The 21,494-nt window shown below is 40.9% G+C and overlaps 1 protein-coding gene across 1 annotated transcript in view; it reads left to right on the plus strand.

Annotated features, from left to right (window-relative positions):
• LOC139061136 (zinc finger protein 596-like) overlaps positions 1-21,083 on the plus strand; it is a 31,491-nt gene extending 10,408 nt beyond the window's left edge. The window contains exon 2 of the mRNA XM_070540747.1: positions 19,626-21,083. Within this exon, the coding sequence (XP_070396848.1) occupies positions 19,631-20,284 (654 nt within the window). The 5' untranslated portion in view covers positions 19,626-19,630 and the 3' untranslated portion in view covers positions 20,285-21,083. The remainder of the gene's footprint in view (positions 1-19,625) is intronic.
• The last annotated feature ends 411 nt before the right edge of the window (positions 21,084-21,494 follow it).

Genomic DNA, 21,494 nt, shown 5'->3' on the forward strand with positions numbered 1-21,494 from the left:
TAGGAAATGTAGATTTTCTTTGCCTGACATAATTATATGTTCACATTTTTTTTGCATCTGCCATTTATGCAAGTCACGAATTTTATTTTTCTAAGCACATTTAACTGCCTAAGCATTACTTTGGGTAGAGAACCGAGGCACTAAAACCTTTTAGCCATTAGATTAAGCCTAAACCTTTTTACAAATTTTTGACAACTAAAGATACAAGGTACAAGGAAGCATTCATGGTAAAAAACAAATGTCCAAATATGCTTTTCGAAATGGATGCTTTCAAAATGTTCTTGAAAACCTCTTGCTACCAATGGTAATTGAATGTTTCATATTATACCAACATGTTTAATGCCTTTCGAGTCATCTTAAAGAGTTTTGTGTTTTCTGGGGAGTGACCTTGCCTTACCTTGTGCGACAACCATTTTTCTGGAGTATGTATTGAAGTACTTAATAGATGTCACATTCAGTTGTAGAAAATCCTTCAGCAGTCCTCACGAGTCACACATTAATCAACCTAAAGAGTGCTGGCAAGAATACGTTGAGACGAGGTGTTTCATGCAAGGGCCATTGTAATGAAAATTGCGTGCAGATAGAAATTTGTGCTCAGAAAAGGAATTTATTTCAGTCTTATGAAGTAGGTTTGCTATGATTGTATAATTGTTTGCAGCAGATAGATGACATCATATTATGTTGGTAAATGTACCTCTGCCTCCCTCCCCTCAGTATGTTTATCAATATATATGGGAAATGTTTGTGTGAATGTGCCATTACTGTTTGTGCTAGCTTCAACTGTGCTCTTTTCTGTGTCACTACAGATGTGTCCACCCTTCCTACAGAGTGTCCGAGAAAATGTGTGCTTCGGACTTTGCCAGAAATCCATCTCATAAAAACCCTCTACTTGATTGCCCCTCTACATGACGTAGTAGTTTGGTTTATTGTGGGTTTAAAGTTTAAAGTAGTGATGTATGGGTGTGACTGTGTTTACTGACTGCAAGCTCTGCATGCTTAGTTATCAACAAGCGAAATTGCTAGTCTGCTGCTCCCCAGCTAGTCTATTGTAATCATAAGAAACAAAACAGAAGTGTAGAAACTTTCTGAAGTTCATGAAAGTGAATGCTAGTGAATCGCAAGAAGCAATGACAGAAAGTGGATGCAGCACATGCGCTAACTTCGACAAATTTATTTTAAACAGGGTGTGAGTATATATATTATATATAGACACAAAAATGACACTCAAATGGCTTGAGGCCATGCGCTGAAAAATTGGCATTTAAAAACGATATATCTTTTTTGTTTTTTGACAGATAGAGAAGGTATGCTCACACACTGAGAACCGAGCCAATCCGTTTTTGTATATTTAACCATCAGTCTAGTCAGAGTATGTTTATTTTTTGTCAGAATGGTGCAACTCTGAAGATGCAGGCAGTGCCCACATGTACTGCAGTGCAATGCTAGCCAATGATCTCAGCCTAAAAGAGCACATCTAGGTTATTCTGGCCATCCTTGTACTATTGAATGGACTCTGGATTTTACTAGAGTACTGTTAAGTGGAGACAATGAAAAGATGTGCTGCGTTTGGGTCAGATGCGAGCCATCGAAGTATATCGTTGCAATTGACATGAATTAGATAGTATTGCTAGAAAATTTGTGCTGTTTAAACATGTACATTTCACCACTTTGTAGGCTGCAGGTATGAACCATTGGCGGGTTTTACCAGCATAGCGATAGCAACACCTGTTGCTATGCTCAGTTTGGGTATTCTGTGGATCACATTATATCATGCTTTTGCCCGTGAAAAGTAATTCTCGTGGAACCTTGTAATGCATGCACAGCATTTTTCAATAAATTGTTCATGCCAGCTGGTAGTACGTGAAGCTTTTGTCGAGGCTGTAGCGTTCCAACATGGCAAGTTTTCGACAAACTGAAAAAATATCGGAGAAGACAACTGAAGTAAAATTAAACAATGCTCTCACTGATGAGCGTTTTTGTTCCATCTGCATGCCCAGTGACAGAAGTCTTCCCGTTTGAGGACCAATTTTATGTTACGTAGTGATATGTGGATTTTTTGATGTCATGTTCAGTGTCTCTTGGAGAGCCTTCACCAGTACTCAAGGATGAAACCTTTAGTGTTCTGAATAAGCATTGGCAGGTGCATTGGGACAATTGGTGTTTGGCGAAGGAGCCATTGGGATGAAGGGTCTCTGCAGAGCAAAATTTCTGTTCGAAGCACCGGTGCAATACATTCCACTTTTATGGAGTAGGCAATGAACAATTGTTCTTTATAGATATATGAAATCGTAATAAATTTTTAAGTGTAGCACCATGGCCCAACCTAAACATTCTTGTCGATACAAAGGGAAAAGAAGATTGTCTAAATGTACTTGTTTCTGTTGGTCCTAACAGGAATCTCTTTGCTCTTACAGATGTGTCCATACCTCCTACAAGACATACAAGAAATTGTTTTGTTTGGGCTTTGCCAGGAATCCAGCTCACTAGGCTGATCTCGGGAATAATTAATTTGTTTGCTGTGTGTTGCGTGACACAGCAATTTAATGTGTGATTTGCTTGCCATTTTCATCACGAATGTTTTTTTTTTACTTTTTTTTACTGATTGCCAACTCTGCTTTTCCCTTGTATGGACCAAGTGATATGGCAAACCTACTTGCTGGCCTTTCACTCTGCTGAAATTGTGAAAAAAAAAAAAGTTTTTATTGCAGTGCCTGATAATACTATCATCAACGTAAAAAAAAAAGGCTGCAAATGTATCGGCAGAGAATGTAGCTCTCTCAAGATATTCGGTCATGTGGATATGTCCCCATATTATAGATATCAGTTCTCTATTTTGGGCGTATTTGCAGTAGTGTCAGTGGTAAAAATCAAACTGAAGCTTAAGGTACCCTCAGTAGTTTGCAGTTTCATCCTGCTTTTGCTGAAGCAATGGAAAAGGAACATGAAAAACGTTTACAATGCACATATAGAAAGAAGCAATCCGTTGTTTAATGTGGAGAAATATGTAATTATTCTCCTCTACATAGAGATATGATGCCGTTCATTTCATTTCTTTGTAAATGCTGTGCTTGTCCATTTTAAGTAACGCTCTTGCTTGGGCTAGTTGGTTCACGCTTGAATTAGTAAAGACAAGGCGCAGAAGAACAGGACTCAAGAAGAACACACACGACAGGACCGGTGCCTTCACAACTAAGTTTATTTCCACAACAAGCCTGCCTTATGTAGGTCAATCAAGCCGTGTCACACGAAACTTTAGAAGTAAAATACAGCAATCTATCGATGACTCGGGAATCATGTCTGGCACAAAATATCACATGAGCAAACAAGAACCACACGTGGAGGAGCACCAGGAGCAATTCATCAAGCAACGTCTTTTCCAAGCCAATGTGGAGAAAGAACGAGACAAAAAGTAGCGTCTACGCTTCACTATCAAACTATCCACAACATAACATTGACTTCAAACGCCTAAGGCCCAGTCAGTGATAAAACCCAGTCCTGCCGGTCCTGTCGTGTGTGTTCTTCTTGAGTCTTGTTCTTCTGCGCCTTGCCTTTACTAATTCAAATTGTCCATTTTAGTTTCATGTTTTTTGTTTGATTTTATATTTTGTTTCATTCATAGTTATATTTAATTTCGTATGCTTCTTGTGTTCCGGTACGATTTGATGCCATTGTTGTGTTGCATTTTATAAATTATGTACAAGAGAAACATACTATGCTCAGTTTAATAGGTCAATGTGTAATGCAATGTCACATATGCAAAGTCATATCATTGTTTGGGCATAACATCGAAATTGCGTGCCAAATCCAATGTCTATGTATTGCCAGCAGGGGTTTGTATATATTCAGGACACTTATACGTATAGAGAGATACTTACCTATAGAGAGAGAGGAACTTGTGTGAGACATGTACTGCATCAGTGTGCATGCCACAACTGTAATATGCGAGTTGGGTTGGCCAAGGTTTTCCCGTATTTTGCCTACAACTGTGGCAGCCCTTTTTGCTTGCTGATGTGGCACTTTAGTTCCATCAAATAAGCAATGGATTCTTCACATCATCTTCATTTGCTCCCTGTCTTTGCAGGTTTCATGCCATCAGGGTCGCTGCAGCAGTATGACTCACTCGTGTCAATGCGTGGCAATCTGCATTCCTGCCGGCTGTGCCCCTATGTGACCGCAATAAAGTCAAGCATGCAAGATCATCTGCGCACACATACTGGCGAGCGCCCCTTCAAGTGCCACTTCTGCCCTGAGGCATTCACTCGTCTTTCTAACTTAAAGCGACATGAACGCACACACACTGGCGAGCGCCCCTTCAAGTGCCGCTTCTGCCCAGGCACATTTGCTCACCGTACCACCTGGAACCGGCATGTCCGCACCCACACAGGCGAGCGCCCATTCAAGTGTCCCTTCTGCCCGAGCGCATTCTGCGAAAGTTCCACCCTGAAGCAGCATGTGCTCACGCATACAAAAGAGTGCCCCTACCAGTGCCACCTGTGCGCACAAGCATTCAATAAGAAGTCCAATCTGACTCGTCATGTACGCAGCCACACACGAGAGCGTTCTTTTTCCTGAACCCACCGCAGTGCCTCGTTTTCGTGGCATCAGAAACTCTATATCCATGTGTCCTGTCACACTGAGGAGAAGCCCTAAAGGTCAGGGGCATGGAGTTTTTCGTACATCAATCAGTTGATCGATTTGTTTGGCGGAACAGGTTACTTAACTGCATGGAGAAGTTTCCGTGTTCAACCGTATGGTTTCTTGTAATATTACCTAGAAAGAAGTTGACCCCACTGTGAGAATTCCACAGGACGACTGCATCCATGTGATTTTAAAGCTGTGCTAGTTTTTTAGAATAGAAGCATGTCAGCCTTCTTTGTGCACATTTTCTGGGAGTTAGGCGAGTTGAAGCACTTACTCATACTTAGGCTGCTCTGCAAGACAATATTCCTACCTGTGTATGACTCTGACCTGTCATTTCAAATAAGAAAAATAAAAAATACAAATGCTACGAGCCAGGATTCTGCTTCAGTTCACAGTCATGGCTAATTTTCAGCATTCCTTCTGTAAACATTCATTTGGTCATATGACTGGTGTTCACAGATTCTTCACTAAGCTGTGGAATTTTTTCCCTTTACTTTGACTTACGTGTTTGACACCGAAGTTATTAAAGGCATGTCTGAAAAAAATTATTGCAGGAAATTTTAACTTCATTTAGCCCTCATAATCGAGTGCCACCAGTATTAACTGTGAATACAAAATTTTTATGAACTTTGGTGTATAGCGTATTCACAACAACTAGTACATAATGTCAGAAAATGTTGCACATGTACACGAAGAAAAATAAATAAGCTCTGAGGCAGCTCCCAACCCAACTTGTGCAAGGCTATTGCTTTTGGGCTAAAGATGACCACACATTTACTGAATGGACAACAAGACCTTTTTGGATAGTCTACAGCGGGTGAAAATACTAAAGACACCTGACAATTTTCTCTTACAGACAGACACTTTGTCCACAAGAAAACGTTCTGGCCTTTGCACCCTGCTCCATTGCATGGCTGGCATGTGCCACCATGCAAGCTAGCCAGTGTTTGGAGTTGTCAGTGCTAATGCTAGCTACAAGCAGGTACCCATTATATGTAGTCCAATAATAAACATACCCTTTATAATAAATACATCATGTTCACATTTATTTTCAAACATTGCCAGATTATCGCTATATAGTGCTTTGACATCTTGCCTAGTTCCAGTGTTCATTTGTTCCAGCAGTTCAAGTAACTAGTACATAATTTTTTTATTGCAGCAGGAGTTAAAATCTTTCAACCGAGTTTTCTGTTCCCATCCATTTCGTACGAAGGCAGACGCAGTGGGACCTTCTTTATTACCAAGGTTTCCTGTCCAAAAATTCCAGCAGTGCATCTTAAATAATTAAAGCATTGGAACTAAGCAATATCACTTCACCTTGCTCCATACCTATGTGGAACAACCAAGGAAAAGATAGATAAATTGCTGACATACTTTGCATTCCGGTCACTATTATTGTGTTAAATTTTTTTCGGATGTGCATAGCACAAATGCATATTTGAAGTATCAAACATTAAGCTTAATTTGTTTTGCATACTAGGTTATAAGTAAGAGGCGCCGAACTTTAGATATATGGTGCGAAACTGTACAGTATGTGTCGTAGTCCGTGCGCATTTAACAGCACCTCTAAGTGAAATGCTATGATATGCTGAGTACGATTTTGCTTTTAAGAACCGACGGGTGGCACTGCGATGTATGTGGAATGCCAGTGCTTGCATTTGCTTCTCAATAATGGTACGAGTGTTCTGTTTAATGACCTGTAATTACATTTTAGTGGCTTTTAAAACTATGGTCGTGTGATCATACTGTTTGCACATTACAGTTTTCAGCTTTCCATCTTTAGTTTACAGCACCACCTCATCAGTGAAATTAAACCAGAATATGTGGAAGAACTTCTTGCTCTATGGTATACATATTTTTTATTGAGTAATTAACATTTTTTTTGAAAGAGCAATTTTTCACAAACTTGAACATAAGCTTTCTACTGCTCATGAAACTTTATGAAAGCTTCTTAAATCTGTTTCGGTTGTATATCTCTGTCACTCAGAAATTGAATACATGGTTAAAGATGTTACCACGCGATCAGGGCCTGTTTTCACAAAACTTGCTTTGGGCATTCTTTCATTTGGTGAGCTTTGGTGCCCACTAATAAATACTGTACTAATTGGCATGAAAACTAGACTATTGTCCTTTATATGGCCCTTAAAGATACCACAGTATTACCAGTAGAAAGTAATGTTTAGCTTAGGGGCTGCTATTTAAATACAAGGGACGTTCTGAAAGTAAGTTTCATCACTTACTTTTGCATGGAGACCATATTGTCAAAAGAATAGAAAGAAAGAAATTTAAGCTAATTTCTGTGGCTGTGCAGGGCAAGAGCAGTGGCTCATACCCCTCTAAGGCACAGACTTCAAGAATTCAGCAAAATGAAGTGAACAATGCATGCATTCTATGGGATCGCGCATACAACTTACCTAACAGCATGTGTTTCAAGAAAAAAACAAGCATCCAAACCACATAAATTATGACGAGGCACTCCTGAGAATAACATGAAGCGTCTAGCACACCCTGCGTATGTTTGCCGGTAAAGATGTTGCGCAAGCTGCCAAGCAATTAATTCCCATTACATAATTCAACTTACAAATTCAAGCGAGTGAGTTTTCATGGCATCCACTATGAAATGAAGTTCAATACTGGTAAGAGTTTTGAGTTAAGCGCCGTCAAACTTGAGGTAAAAATTTACTTCTGTTCCACTTGCTTTTCTAACCAAGTGCCTTTTTATGCATGGAAGCAGAAAAATACCTGGAACATCAATGCATTTTATATTACCCTTTGGGTATGCATATCTGAAAACTGTTGTCATCCTCTGAATTAGCTGCATATGTGTGTGCCTTGTAACCTCACCTACTACTATTTGTACATTGTTGTGTGCGCGCCAAAAACATAATCAAGTCAACGTTTAAGTACCAAATATTTCGCAATAAGATTATTATTAGTCTTGATATTTTGTGCAAATAATGTCGGCTTTTTTGAGCAGTCAAGCTCAAAAGCTTGGTTTATGCTGTATGATGCTACAAAATTATTTGTGAAAATTCTGTTAGCTATATGAAAAAAAGAACACTGTGTATTCAGGTTCTTTTATCATTGCTTTGCTTCATGCTGCAAATTGCTTTGTTTCTTGTTCCACTTTCTGCCATTGCTAAGTGACTTCTCGCTCTAGCTGCATTTTTTTTTCATTGATTCTCTAAAGCCATTTCTCATTCAACATTCATGCATCCACCAGTGAGTGTGAAAGCTGGAGACATTGAATTCCCCTGCCTCTGTATATCTGATAACATCTATCCATGTTTGCTGGCGCGCTGTTCCTTGCCTGATGTGCTGTGGCCCTCAGATGCGGCTCTGTTCAATACATTTTTATTTCTTTCTTGTTACAAGTGGTGACGTTATATTGAGCAGATATTGATGTGACTAATTGAAGAGTAAGGGACATAGACATACCTGTACATGTGCAAAAATGTACCTTCACTATCTTGTTCATTGACTATCTGAGTTTTGTGCCTGAACAGTACACAGGGCTCACAAAGGTCAAGTGTGGTCCAAATTTCGACACATACCTGAACCGTCTACTGTATAGTGCTCCTTGCTGAACTGCCTGTCATTGTGCACCCGACTTTTGATGCCCTGTGCCAGGATCCTGCAAAACCGGTGACACATTGTTGTTCAACGTTGTATAGAAGGCGTGCTTGTGGAAGCTGTGCAACTACACGGTGAAGAGCTCATTCAGCATGGCAGAATACATAAAAATATGTGCTCGCGATATGTTGTACAGTTGTCAGCACTGTGCACGTATCACCTACACCAAAGGTATACACCTTTGTAGCCGTGCACTTACGCATCAGTACTGACAGTCATTTAGCTGCCACAGTGGCAGCTGTATATTTTAAACGGAGGATGAACTGCTGCAGCCTATGTGCACAAATAAATAGACCGTAATTCATTGTGGGAATCGAAATTTGGTGAAAGATTAGTAACTAGAATAGTAGCCTTCCATTAATTCGAGTCCAGTTAATTTCATTGTGAAGAGGAAACACCAGAAAGCAGAGAGGAAAATGTAGAAGGGAAGGAAAAACCAGGTGTTTATTGGGACAGCCTCTTTCTCCTTTCTTCTTTACAATTTAGTTAATTATTTTTATTTGTTACATAGTATAACAAGAGAGAGCGTAAGCTTTTATTTCAAATCAGCAAGATTTGAGTCCGGCGTCGTTTAGTGGGTCTGGGCACCCACTAAAACACAACAAGACAAACAGTATAAGGTAAACAGTAGAACAAGACTGCATACATTTTCTCTTAAAAGGACCCTCAACTGTTCGGACAAATTTTGTCCTGAAAAAGTTTGGCGATTGCGGTAGGATGCATTGCTGGCTTGCGTTAGTTTCATTAAAGAGCCCCTGATACTGTTTGGACAAATTGTGTAGATGCGTAGCGTACAGCTGAAGTTAATCATTTGCATCACAATTTGTGTGAAACATCTCATATTAAGAGAGCTATGGACGATGACAAGTTACCCTCTTCCATAGTCCTGCATTTTTTCCTCAACTAATTCACCATGTGATTGGGGCTAAGCTCCTCCTTCAGTGGCCCTGTGTCATGATGTCACGTTGTGTTGTCGACTTCCGGTTCTCTAGGAGCTCGTGCTTGAAGCCTCTGCAAACTCTCCGCCAGCTGATTGGCAGTCGACCCCGAGCGAGAGCTATGAAAGCAGCGTGCGTTGTGAGCATTTTGTCGCAATGCCGAAAATGTCTGGTATTCCGGTAACCGCAGGCAAGCTGGACGTTTAGGTGGAACAGTGGAGGCATAAACTCAAGCGGATGAAGGAACTTTAGCGTAGACGTACGTGAGCTGCCTGATCGGTCTTCACGGTTGAGCCACCCGTAGGTGCAGAGCTTAATCAACCAAACAGAGCTAATATTGCTCTAACCAAGTGTGAAACATTTTAAACATTTACAAAAACAATCTGCTAATGATTACACTTGTGCGAAAAATTTACTCCAATAGCAAAGAATACCTTTCGTTACTGCTAGTGTGTGTGGTTGAGCTCTGTGCCACCGGGTGGCTGCACCATGCAGACCATTCATATTTGTGCTTGTGCTCGTCCCGTGAAACGACACAGTCAAACAGCCAGGCCCTGTCCCCTTGTGTTTGCATTTACCCTAATACCAGACTCCCGAAACGCTATTGCATTAGTGATTGTCCGGCGTAAAGTGACGGCAGCAAACGCACAAATCCTGGCGCTGATTGGATAGCTGCAGCCTGATTCGCATCAGCCAGTCTGCTGCCTTGCAGAAGGACACGATGTCGTAGCTTACTATATTGCCAGGCGTTACGTTTGCAGTCCACAACGCAACAAAATCGAATCATAGTAGTTTTTTTCTCTCTCTCTTCGTCGGTCGGGTTCTTCTTTCTTCATGTTTTCATTCGTTCTCGGCTCTTCCTAAGCCGCTGCACTATCCTCTCCTTTGGTAAATTGAACTGAATTTATTTACGGACAGACATTAGCTGTTATACTAAGTATATAGTAAACAAAGAAAGACGGTTCACTTTAACGAATGCGGCTGAGCAAAGGCCTCGGAGCAGCACGTTGCTCCGATCGGGCACTTGACGAGATCGGTGCGTTGTCTCTCAAGTCTCAGACTAGACTGCCCGCTCAGCCGCGTACATTCTCACCCCCAGCCGCGGGACCCTCTGTCCGGGTTGCGTAAATGGCACCGTTCGTGGCTGCCGCTCGAACGCCCCGGGCTGCCTGTGCTGCCTCGGCCCAACCCAAACATTCCTCAAAGACTTCCTTCTCCAGATGCCACTGCAGTAGCTCACTGCGCTATTTATGGCGCTTGCCAGAACCAGTGCACGAGAACCCCTGCCTCTCCATTTTTTGCCGAACAGTGTCCGGCCACTGCCTTCCCAAAGCAGGCGCTCTCTGGAAGTGGCCCGCGTGTGAGCCAAGAGTACAACATTGCAATGCAATTGATACACAAACACAGAGTGGACCCCAGAGAAGTCGAGCAAGTGCACACTTCAACCAAACAAAAAGAATGCACACATGACTGTAACCAAGTCGAAGATTCACAATGACCCTAGAATAGCGGTCGCGAAAAGACTGAGACCGACTCTGACCGCGGAGCTCTTGCAAAATGGAGCACGTTGTCACTCAAGCAGACGACGCTTGCGCTGTGCCGGAAGTGCTTAAGTGTAGTGAGAAATTGTTCTTGTGCATTGTCTTTCTGTTATTTTCTTTTTATAGAAACAACTTAACTAGCATTCCAACCATTACAAACATCATTTGTTCACCATAAAGGTGGCAAAAATCGACGACGTGCCCTGGGCAGCCAATTGGATAGTTTCCTCTTCTGACATCGTCAATTGGGTGATTTATGTTATATGCGCAGGTATGGCTGAAAATTCCGTCAAGCAGAGTGCTGCAATCGGCAGCGATATACATTTTTAAAACCTTATAATAAATTACACGCTTTACACAGAGCACTTATATGCATCAGTTAATGATCTAACAACTCAATATCGTTGTAGAAAATTGTCAAAATCATACCAGGTTCCCTTTAAGGAGAAAAAGGAAAAGCAACAAGAAACAAAATAAATATTTCTGGGTGCACATATAAAAAAACAGTGGTGAAGGAACAGTGTCGGTGCAGTTACATTTCCTGTAAAAAAAGTGCTTAAGAGGGTTTAGAGCACGTAAACATAAATGAAAATGAAACCAACACATGGCATTATAAGTGTGTCTACAGTGCAGCTAAAAAAGTTCCGGGAGTGGTTGAGTAGACCTCGTTGACCTGGCTAAACACCTTCAATGCAAGACAGGAAAATTCTAGACCGCTGTTATGTCTTAACATTCATGCCCTGAGTGATAACTCACGTCCTGTTTGAACATGTATATTTTATCTCATGTTAGGTGTACAGACTTGTCCTGTTGTATGGCTGTTGTTTTTGACCTTGTGTGAGCATCTGCTGTATTTACAGGATGTCCCATGTAACTTGCACGAAACATTTAAAATATGCAAATGCCATGTAGCTGAGCAGCACAAAGGTCATGTTGTTTGCCGTCGCTTGGAGATACTGAGATTGTTTTTTTGTATTCTGCCTAATTACATAAATAATCTTAATTAATAAGCTTCTCAAATATTATAACTAGATGAAAATGCCAATGAGAAAATTGTAGAGCAATCTGAAATATTCCCGATACAGCTTTCTGTGGCTGAATACATCCTACATAAACATGTTTTTCAGAGCATGAAAGTCTGTGAATACAAACAAAGTGCTTCTAGCAGCACCAAGATTTAAAAAGATGCAAATGCCACGTAGCTGGACAGAACCACATGACTGGCCACTCGAGGCACTTTGCGTGTATTCGCGGGCCTCTTTCACGTTCGGAAAGTGGCTTTTCCTTATTTCTATTCATTACTTCTATTAGCTGGTGGAGCTGCTATGGTTAGATTGGAATAATTGAGCAAGACCTAACAATTACGTTCATACATTGTTTGCAGGGAGTACCTGTACTCTTTAAAAATCAGTGTTGCCCCAGCTTAGATCAGTCTTAGCCTAGACTGGGCGTAAATGAAAAATTCTAATGGTATTGTCGTCAACGCATCGTAAACAACCACGTAAAGGCGGGGGACGTTGCGATAAATTCGTAAAAGTTGTAAAAGGTATGATTATGTGCAAGTCCTCTGAAGCCTTTATATAGGCTATTACTGGTGCTACTGTCTTCCACATTACAACATTGCAAGTTTCCTTTTTTCTCCTGAAGCTCTTGGCTAGTGATAAAGTCAGGAAAGTCGTAATTCAAATAAACTTGGACAACAGTAACCTTGATGTTCGACCCATAAAACGCAGGAACAGCTGAAGAAGAGGATGAAAGAAAACTAGGGGCCCGATTTTTATTAGTTGTAATCATAAGAAGCCAACAGACTGTGACACCAAGGAAAGCACTTGGTAAATTATTACTGCGCGGTGTCTGTGTGTTCTTTTCCTCCGTCCATGTTATTTTGCGCTTCCTAAGTCAAACAGGTAAATTATTTGCAGCTTTTATTGACTGAGATATATCTTATTGCATCAATACAAATGACATATAATTTCCCCTATGCTTTTTTTGGTATTATTGTCTGTTGTCTTCTTATGAGAGAAAGTGCTAAAGAATGCCTAAATTGGTTCTTTAAAGGATAAGTGAAACATGTAAAGGAAATCTCAGTTTAAACATTATTTACAGGAACACTTGAAAACCTCCTGCAGTTGTGCTAATGCCACATTATTAGAGGTCTAGAAAACTTCCTCAAGGAAGTTTTGAGAATTCTTATAGACATTCATCTCTATTTGCTGCCGATAATATCAATTTATTTATATCAGAACTAAAGACAATGACTACTTATATAATAAAAGACACTGTGCTAAAAGAAGAAAAATAAGCCCACTACAGCAGCATTCGAACTTGTAAATTCACATTCCCAAATCCGACACCTTAACCACTAGACCATACCAGGCCCCTTTTTTTTATTGCCCGTTTTTCACATCCATGCACACACGCCGCCAGAACATATGGTCACTGGACAAGTTTCTCAAAAGATGCAGATAATATACATGTGCTGTTGTAATCATATTAAAATTCTTAAAGTGTTGTGAAGGGTGATAACCTTTACAACAATTCTGGAATGCATATCTTGCACTTTTTACACCTCGAAGTAGGAGTTTAAGCGTTCTTGAAAGTACATCCATGCAGGTCGTGTGTCTGGGTCACAGTAATATCTAACCATTTGGCAGCGAGCGCCATATGCTATGAAGGGCAATGAGCATTATTAGTACAAAAGGAACACCATCCCGCTAAATTTCTATTGCAGTACATATCTAGCGATTGAAAATGTAGGCAACTTCAGCTCTGTTGAATTGATAGAATAGTGGGAGCATACATAGCTCAACGCAGGTACACATCACTGTGTTTGTTGTGCACTAGGATTCTGATGTTTCATGTAGTACATGCAGCCACCTGTGACTGCGAAAAAACAACTATCCGATTACTCACAGGATAACCAACCTAATAAATATAATAAACATAAAAATAAACATAATGAAGAAAGGCGTCAGGCAGGGAGATACGATCTCTCCAATGCTATTCACAGCGTGTTTACAGGAGGTATTCAGAGACCTGGATTGGGAAGAATTGGGGATAAAAGTTAATGGAGAATACCTTAGTAACTTGCGATTCGCTGATGATATTGCCTTGCTTAGTAACTCAGGGGACCAATTGCAATGCATGCTCACTGACCTCGAGAGGCAAAGCAGAAGAGTCGGTCTAAAAATTAATCTGCAGAAAACTAAAGTAATGTTAAACAGTCTCGGAAGAGAACAGCAATTTACAATAGGCAGCAAGGCACTGGAAGTCGTAAGGGAATACATCTACTTAGGGCAGGTAGTGACTGCGGATCCGGATCATGAGACGGAAATACTCAGAAGAATAAGAATGGGCTGGGGTGCGTTTGGCAGGCATTCTCAGATCATGAACAGCAGGTTGCCATTATCCCTCAAGAGAAAAGTGTATAATAGCTGTGTCTTACCAGTACTCACCTACGGGGCAGAAACCTGGAGGCTTACGAAAAGGGTTCTACTCAAATTGAGGACGACGCAACGAGCTATGGAAAGAAGAATGATAGGTGTAACGTTAAGGGATAAGAAAAGAGCAGATTGGGTGAGGGAACAAACACGAGTTAATGACATCTTAGTTGAAATCAAGAAAAAGAAATGGGCATGGGCAGGACATGTAATGAGGAGGGAAGATAACCGATGGTCATTAAGGGTTACGGATTGGATTCCAAGGGAAGGGAAGCGTAGCAGGAGGCGGCAGAAAGTTAGGTGGGCGGATGACATTAAGAAGTTTGCAGGGACGGCATGGCCACAATTAGTACATGACCGGGGTTGTTGGAGAAATATGGGAGAGGCCTTTGCCCTGCAGTGGGCGTGACCAGGCTGATGATGATGATGATGAACCAACCTCAGACATAAACTTAATGCGTAGTGAAAATGGAGCATCTAAGACAAGAGAGAAGACTGACTGACTGAAGACTGACTGACACATAATTTGAGATATTTATCATCAAATATTTAAATCAAATATCGAGACTGAGCGCATCCCGCTGTGTGTCAGATGACAATGCCTTGTAAAGAAGTGTGGGGCTAAATTTAAATGATAGCGTGCTGCGGCAAATCCTGACCCGTCATACAGCTGTACGTGCCTGCCAGGCAAAGCTTGGCGTATTAGCAGCTGCCGCGGTTGGCCGAGACATTCAATTTCAAACTTTCTTTCACTTGTCATGGCGGAAAATTTCAGTTTCATTTGATAGCGAGGATGCCTCTCCCATGGTGCCCTGGTGTTTGGTTTCAATGTTGCCTGGATTTACCATGGAAATCCAATAATAAATATCTTGAATTAGGTGCAATTTTAAAGATTTTCTTTTTGTGGCTGCCTTCAAATACGCCATTTACACAACAGCCACTAAGGCACCTGTAGAAAAGTAAATTAAATTTTTGTTAGCAAATGTTCTGAAGATCACATTATAAGTGGCAAAGTGTGTCCACCTTACCTAGGAAGTTCTCTGCAAAAATGCCATGTTTTCTGTCCTTATATCCTTTTTGTAAAAAATTGGTCTTGTATAAAAAAAAGACACCCTGTAGAATGGCGTAAGAGCCCTGTTCTCTGCACAGCCAGATTCATATTATAGGAAATGTAGATTTTCTTTGCCTGACATAATTATATGTTCACATTTTTTTGCATCTGCCATTTATGCAAGTCACGAATTTTATTTTACAAAGCACATTTAAATGCATAAGCATTACTTTGGGTAGAGAACCGAGGCACTACAACCTTTTAGACCTTAGATTAAGCCTAAACCTTTTTACAAATTTTTGACAACTAAAGATACAACGTACAAGGAAGCATTCATGGTCAAAAACAAATGTTCAAATATGCTTCTCGAAATGGATGCTTTGAAAATGTTTTTGAATACCTCTTGCTACCAATGGTAATTGAATGTTTCATATGCTACCAATATGTTTACATGCCTTTCGAGTCATCTTAAGAAGTGTTGTTTTGTGGGAAGTGACCTTGCCTTACCTTGTGCAATAACCATTTTCCTGGAGTATGTATTGAAGTACTTAATAGATGTCACATTCAGTTATTGCAGAAAATCCTTCAGCAGTCCTCACCAGTCGCACTTTAATCAACTTAAAAAGTGCGGGCAAGAATACGTTGCGATGTGGTGTTTCATGGAAGGGCCATTGTAATGAAAGTTGTGTGCAGATAGAAATTTGTGCTCAGAAAAGTAAGTTATTTTAGTCTTATGAAGTAGGTTTGCTATGATTGTATAATTGTTTGCAGTAGATAGATGACATCATATTACGTTGGTAAATGTACCTCTGCTTCCCTCCCCTCAGTATGTTTATCAATACATATGGGAAATGTCTGTGTGAATGTGCTATTACTGTTTGTGCTAGCTTCAACTGTGATCTTTTCTGTGTCACTACAGATGTGTCCACCCGTCCTACACAGTGTCCGAGAAAATGTGTGCTTCGGACTTTGCCAGAAATCCATCTCATAAAAACCCTCTACTTGATTGCCCCTCTACATGACGTAGTAGTTTGGTTTATTGTGGGTTTAAAGTTTAATGTAGTGATGTATGGGTGTGACTGTGTTTAATCACTACAAGCTCTGCATGCTTAGTTTTCAACAAGTGAAATTGCTAATCTGCTGCTCCCCAGCTTGTTTATTGGAATCATAAGAAACAGAACAGAAGTGTAGAAACTTTCTGAAGTTCATGAAAGTGAATGCTAGTGAATCGCAAGAAGCAATGACAGAAAGTGGATGCAGCACATGCGCTAACTTCGACAAATTTATTTTAAACAGGGTGTGAGTATATATATTATATATAGACACAAAAATGACACTCAAATGGCTTGAGGCCATGCGCTGAAAAATTGGCATTTAAAAACGATAGATCTTTTTTGTTTTTTGACAGATAGGGAAGGTATGCTCACACACTGAGAACCGAGCCAATTCGTTTTTGTTGATTCAGCCATCAGTCTAGTCAGAGTATGTTTATTTTTTGTCAGAATGGTGCAACTCTGAAGATGCAGGCGATTCCCACTTGTACTGCAGTGCAATGCTAGCCAATGTTCTCAGCCTGGAAGAGCACATCTAGGTTATTCTGGCCATCCTTGTACTATTGAGTGCGCTCTGGATTTTACTAGAGTACTGTTAAGTGGAGACAATGAAAAGATGTACTGTGTTTGGGTCAGGTGCGAGCCACTGAAATATATTGTTGCAATTGACATGAATTGGATAGTATTGCTAGAAACTTTGTGTTGTTTAAACATGTACATTTCACCACTTTGTAGGCTGCAGGTATTAACCATTGGCGGGTTTTACCAGCATAGCGATAGCAACACCTGTTGCTATCCCCAGTTTGGGCATTCTGTGGATCACATTATATCATGCTTTTGCCAGTGAAAAGTAATTCTTATTGAACCTTTTAATGCATGCAGAGCATTTTTCAATAAGTTGTTCAGCCCAGCTAGTACATGAAGCTTTTGTCCAGGCTCTAGCGTTCCAACATGGCAAGTTATCGACAAACTGAAAAAATATCGGAGAAGACAACTGAAGTAAAATTAAACAATGCTCTTACTGATGAGCATTTTCGATCCATCTGCATGCCAGGTGACAGAAGTCTATTCCCGTTTGAGGACCAATTTTGTCTTACGTAGTGATATATGGATTTTTTGATGTCATGTTCAGTGTCTATTGGAGAGCCTTCACCAGTACTCAAGGATGAAACTTTTAGTGTTCTGAATAAGCATTGGGAGGTGCATTGGGACACTTGGTGTTTGGCGAAGGAGCCATTGGGATGAAGGCTCTCTTCAGAGCAAAATTTCTGTTCGAAGCACTGGTGCAATACATTCCACTTTTATGCAGTAGGCATGAACAATTGTTCTTTATAGATATATGAAATCATAATAAATTTTTAAGTGTAGCACCATGGCCCAACCTAAACATTCTTGTCGATACAAAGGGATAAGAAGCTTGTCTACATGTACACCCGGCCACAAAATATTACGGACCATGAAATATGAGAAAAAGCTGAATATCTCCGCAACCTCACAACGCTGTCTGGTATTTGAATTTGGGGCCCGACTAGAATATGTTATCAATATTATCTTATGTTGTTTTACTGGCTACTGCTACAAGCTGCTCGAGAATTGAACGTTTTCTGAGATCCCGTGCTCCGTGAACTTTTGTGGCCGAGTGTACTTGTTTGTGTTGGTCCTAACAGGAATCTCTTTGCTCTTACAGATGTGTCCATACCTCCTACAAGACATACAAGAAATTGTTTTGTTTGGGCTTTGCCAGGAATCCAGCTCACTAGGCTGATCTCAGGAAGAATTAATTTGTTTGCTGTGTGTTACGTGACACAGCAATTTGATGTGTGATTTACTTGCCATTTTCATCACGAATGTTTCTTTTACTTCTTTTACTGATTGCCAACTGTGCATTTCTCTTGTCTGGACAAAGTGATATGGCAAACCTACTTGCTGCCCTGTCACTCTGCTGAAATCACGAAAAAAAGGTTTTATTGCAGTGCCCCATATGCTAGCATCAAGGTAAAAAAACAAGGCTGCAAATGTATCAGCAGAGAACGTAGCTCTGTCAAGATATTCGGTCGTGTGGATATGTCCCCATATTATATATATCAGTTCTGTATTTTTGGTGTATTTGCGGTAGTGTCAGTGGTAAAAATCAAACTGAAGTTTAAGGTACCCTCAGTAGTCTGCAGTTTCATCCTGCTTTTGCTGAAGCAATGGAAAAGGATCATGAAAAACGTTTACAATGCACATATAGAAAGGAGCAATCCATTGTTTAATGTGGAGAAATATTTAATTATTCTCCTCTACATAGAGATGTGGTGCTATTAATTTCATTTCTTTGTAAATGCTGTGCTTTTCCATTTTAAGTAAGGCTCTTCCTTGGGCTAGTCGGTTCATGCTTGAATTAGTAAAGGCAAGGCGCAGAAGAACAAGACTCAAGAAGAACACACACGACAGGACCGGCGCCTTCACAACTAAGTTTATTTCCGCAACAAGCCTGCCTTATGTAGGTTAATCAAGCGGAGTCACACACAAAGCTTTAGAAGTGAAATACAGCAATCTATCGACGACTCAGGAATCGTATCTGGCACAATATATCAAATGAACAAACAAGAACCACATGTGGTGGAGCACCAGAAGCAATTCATCGAGCAACGTCTTTTCCAAGCCAACGGGGAAAAAATGCGAGACATACAAAGTACTGTCTACGCTTCACTATCAAACTATCCACAACATAACACACACTTCAAACGCCTAAGGCCCAGTCAGTGATAAAACCCGATACTGCTGGTCCTGTTGTGTGTTTTCTTCTTGAGTCTTGTTCTGCACCTTGCCTTTACTAATTCAAATTGTCCATTTTAGTTTTATGTTGTTTATTTGATTTTATATAGTTTTCTTTCATTCATAGTTATATTTAATTTCGTATGCTTCATGTGTTCCAGTAGGATTTGATGCCATTGTTGTGTTGCATTTTATAAATTATGTACGAGAAAAACACACTATGCTCAGTTTAATAGGTCAATGTGTAATGCAATGTCACATATGCAAAGTCATATCATTGTTTGAGCATAACATCGAAATTGCGTACCAAATCCAATGTTTATGTATTGCGAGCAGGGGTTTGTACGTATTCAGGACACTTATGTATAGAGAGAGAGGAACTTGTGTGAGACATGTACTACATCAGTGTGCATGCCACAACTGTAATATGCGAGTTGGGTAGGCCATGGTTTTCCCGTATTTTGCCTACAACTGCGGCAGCCCTTTTCACTTGCTAATGTGCCACTTTAGTTCCATCAAATAAGGAATGGATTCTTCACATCATCTTCATTTGCTCCCTGTCTTTGCAGGTTTCATGCCATCAGGGTCACTGCAGCAGTATGACTCACTCGTGACAATGCGTGGCAATCTGCATTCCTGCCGGCTGTGCCCCTATGTGACCGCAATAAAGTCAAGCATGCAAGTTCATCTCCGCACACATACTGGCGAGCGCCCCTTCAAGTGCCACTTCTGCCCTGAGGCATTCACTCGTCCTTCTAACTTAAAGCGACATGAACGCACACACACTGGCGAGCGCCCCTACAAGTGCCGCTTCTGCCCAGGCAAATTTGCTCTCCGTAACACCCTGAACCGGCATGTCCGCACCCACACAGGCGAGCGCCCTTTCAAGTGCCACCTCTGCCCTGAGGCATTCACTACTCTTTCTGCCTTCAAGCGGCATGAACGCACACACACTGGCGAGCGCCCCTACAAGTGCCACCTCTGCCCTGAGGCATTCATTGATGGTACCACCTGGAACCGGCATGTCCGCACCCACACAGGCGAGCGCCCATTCAAGTGTCCCTTCTGCCCGAGCGCATTCTGCGAAAGTTCCACCCTGAAGCAGCATGTGCTCACGCATACAAAAGAGTGCCCCTACCAGTGCCACCTGTGCGCACAAGCATTCAATAAGAAGTCCAATCTGACTCGTCATGTACGCAGCCACACACGAGAGCGTTCTTTTTCCTGAACCCACCGCAGCGCCTCGTTTTCGTGGCATCAGAAACTCTATATCCATGTGTCCTGTCACACTGAGGAGAAGCCCTAAAGGTCAGGGGCATGGAGTTTTTCGTACATCAATCAGTTGATCGATTTGTTTGGCGGAACAGGTTACTTAACTGCATGGAGAAGTTTCCGTGTTCAACCGTATGGTTTCTTGTAATATTACCTAGAAAGAAGTTGACCCCACTGTGAGAATTCCACAGGACGACTGCATCCATGTGATTTTAAAGCTGTGCTAGTTTTTTAGAATAGAAGCATGTCAGCCTTCTTTGTGCACATTTTGTGGGAGTTAGTCGAGTTGAAGCACTTACTCTTTCTTAGGCTGCTCTGCAAGACAACATTCCTACCTGTCTATGACTCTGACCTGTCATTTCATATAAGAAAAATAAAAAATACAAATGCTACGAGCCAGCATTCTGCTTCAGTTGACAGTCATGGCTAATTTTCAGCATTCCTTCTGTAAACATTCATTTGGTCATATGACTGGTGTTCACAGATCCTTCACTAAGCTGTGGAATTTTTCCCCTTTACTTTGACTTATGCGTTTGACACCGAAGTTATTAAAGGCATGGCTGAAAAAATTTATTGCAGGAAATTTTAACTTCATTTAGCCCTCATAATCGAGTGCCACCAGTATTAACTGTGAATACAAAATTTTTATTAACTTTGGTGTATAGCGTATTCACAACAACCAGTACATAGTGTCAGAAAATGTTGCACATGTACACGAAGAAAAATAAATGAGTATGAGGCAGCTCCCAACCCAACTTGTGCAAGGCTATTGCTTTTGGGCTAAAGATGACCACATATTTACTGAATGGACAACAAGACCTTTTTGGATAGTCTACAGCGGGTGAAAATACTAAAGACACCTGACAATTTTCTCTTACAGACAGACACTTTGTCCACAAAAAAACGTTCTGGCCTTTGCACCCTGCTCCATTGCATGGCTGGCATGTGCCACCATGCAAGCTAGCCAGTGTTTGGAGTTGTCAGTGCTAATGCTAGCTACAAGCAGGTACCCATTATATGTAGTCCAATAATAAACATACCCTTTATAATAAATACATCATGTTCACATTTATTTTCAAACATTGCCAGATTATCGCTATATAGTGCTTTGACATCTTGCCTAGTTCCAGTGTTCATTTGTTCCAGCAGTTCAAGTAACTAGTACA

The sequence above is a fragment of the Dermacentor albipictus genome, chromosome 6, assembly GCF_038994185.2.
Source record: "Dermacentor albipictus isolate Rhodes 1998 colony chromosome 6, USDA_Dalb.pri_finalv2, whole genome shotgun sequence".
Classification (NCBI taxonomy): domain Eukaryota; kingdom Metazoa; phylum Arthropoda; class Arachnida; order Ixodida; family Ixodidae; genus Dermacentor; species Dermacentor albipictus.